The sequence below is a fragment of the Camelus ferus genome, chromosome 33 (assembly GCF_009834535.1).
Source record: "Camelus ferus isolate YT-003-E chromosome 33, BCGSAC_Cfer_1.0, whole genome shotgun sequence".
Taxonomy (NCBI): Eukaryota; Metazoa; Chordata; class Mammalia; order Artiodactyla; family Camelidae; genus Camelus; species Camelus ferus.
In genome coordinates, this window is record NC_045728.1 from 7403472 (window position 1) to 7405433 (window position 1962).

Sequence of the window (1962 nt, forward strand, 5' to 3'; positions counted from 1 at the left end):
ACAATGGCAGCCAAGAACTCCTCTGTGACAGAGTTCATCCTCGCAGGCTTAACAGACCAGCCACAACTCCAGACGCCCCTCTTCTTCCTGTTTCTAGGTTTCTATGTGGTCACCGTGGTGGGGAACCTGGGCTTGATAACGCTGATTGGGTTGAACTCTCGCCTGCACACCCCCATGTACTTTTTCCTCTTCAACCTCTCCCTAATAGATTTCTGTTACTCCACTACCATCACCCCCAAAATGCTGATGAGTTTTGTCTCAGAGAAGAACATCATCTTGCACTCAGGGTGTATGACTCAGCTCTTTTTCTTCTGCTTCTTTGTTATCTCTGAGTCCTTCGTCCTGTCCGCGATGGCATATGATCGCTATGTTGCCATCTGTAACCCACTGGTGTACACGGTCACCATGTCTCCTAAGGTCTGTTTACTCCTTTTGTTGGGTGTTTATGTGATGGGGTTTTCAGGGGCCATGGCCCACACGGGAAGCCTAGCAAGTCTGACCTTCTGTGCCAACAACCTTGTCAATCATTTCATGTGTGATATCCTTCCCCTCCTTGAGCTCTCCTGCAACAGCACTTATGTGCACGAGCTGGTGGTCTTCATAGTTGTGGCCATTGACATTGGAATGCCCATTGGTACCATCTTCATCTCTTATGCTCTCATCCTCTGCAGCATTCTCCACATTCCCTCCACTGAGGGCAGGTCCAAAGCTTTCAGTACGTGCAGCTCCCACATAATTGTGGTTTCTCTTTTCTTTGGTTCTGGGGCTTTCATGTATCTCAAGCCACCTTCTGTTTTGCCCCTTGACCAAGGGAAAGTGTCCTCCCTGTTCTATACCATTGTCGTGCCCATGTTAAACCCATTGATCTACAGTTTGAGGAACAAGGATGTCAAAGTTGCCCTGAGGAAAACCTTGGGAAGGAAAATATTTTCTTGAGAAAAGAGTACTATTTGAAGAAGGAGATGCAATGTGTTGTTTGCTAGTGTGTGTGTTTTTAATAAAGGATGCAAGTTCCAGTTTTTCTGTCTCTTGTACAGAAAGAGAATTATAAGCCTTTATGTTTGGATGAGTCTTTAGTGAAGATCTATTTTCCCTGTCCCTTGACCCTCCTTGACTTAACATTCCAAGATTATTTTATGCAAGTTTTTCTACAATCAAAGATCAGTCAATCTTGAATGAGCTTTATCAATCATTTAATCAAATCTGATTTAATAAATACCATAGACTTAGAAATATTATGTATGTTTTCCAGGGCCACACAACTAACTGGTGCCACAACTAGGGTCGGAATCCAGGCCCTTGAATTCCAATCTACTTGATTTTGCTTTATGCCATGTTTTCTTGTTTCATTTTGTTACTGCCCTTGCAGATTTCAATTTGAAAATATGCTACATTTGCATATTAAAGTCTGATTCTATTTATAGTAATTTAATGTAACTTTATAATAAATGATTCTTGAATATAACATCTTTTTTTTCTAAGAGAGTAGGGGACAAAAAATTTACTGAACTTGATCTTGGCCAAATGAAAGACAGTTGTGTTAAGATTGTGGTGTATGGGTGGCAAGAATGTAGGTCCCAGATAGCAGATAAAGCGTGGTAATTCCTGAAGTTATGGGTGGAAGCCAAGGGAGCCCAGTCTAGTGAATTAGAATTTCTGTAGGGTTAAGGGTTATAAAGATGCTGAGTGGAAAGTTTTATACATTATTTCAAGACTAAGGGAGTCAGAATTTAGAATTTTTTTCCAAAGGGTTAGTTTGGGTGTTTTAGCTATGATGGAGAAATCTGTGGTTCAGGATAATCAACTAATGGTCTGTAAGTTCTTAAGGAAGAGTAAATAATTTGGGGGATCTAATTAGTTATAAAGGTAGTACCAAGCCACACAGAAGAGGCCATTTCCACAGAATTTTAAGGCATTGCAGATTGCACTGATCTTCATGAGAAGATACAAGCATTTGTGGGA

General features: G+C 41.1%; 1 protein-coding gene across 1 annotated transcript; it reads left to right on the forward strand.

Moving 5' to 3' along the window:
- Window positions 1-983, forward strand: LOC102510257 (olfactory receptor 8B12). The gene has a single exon (XM_032472448.1). It carries the CDS (start codon window positions 4-6, stop codon window positions 934-936), a length of 933 nt encoding a protein of 310 aa, XP_032328339.1. The 5' UTR covers window positions 1-3; the 3' UTR covers window positions 937-983.
- Window positions 984-1962: the final 979 nt, after the last annotated feature.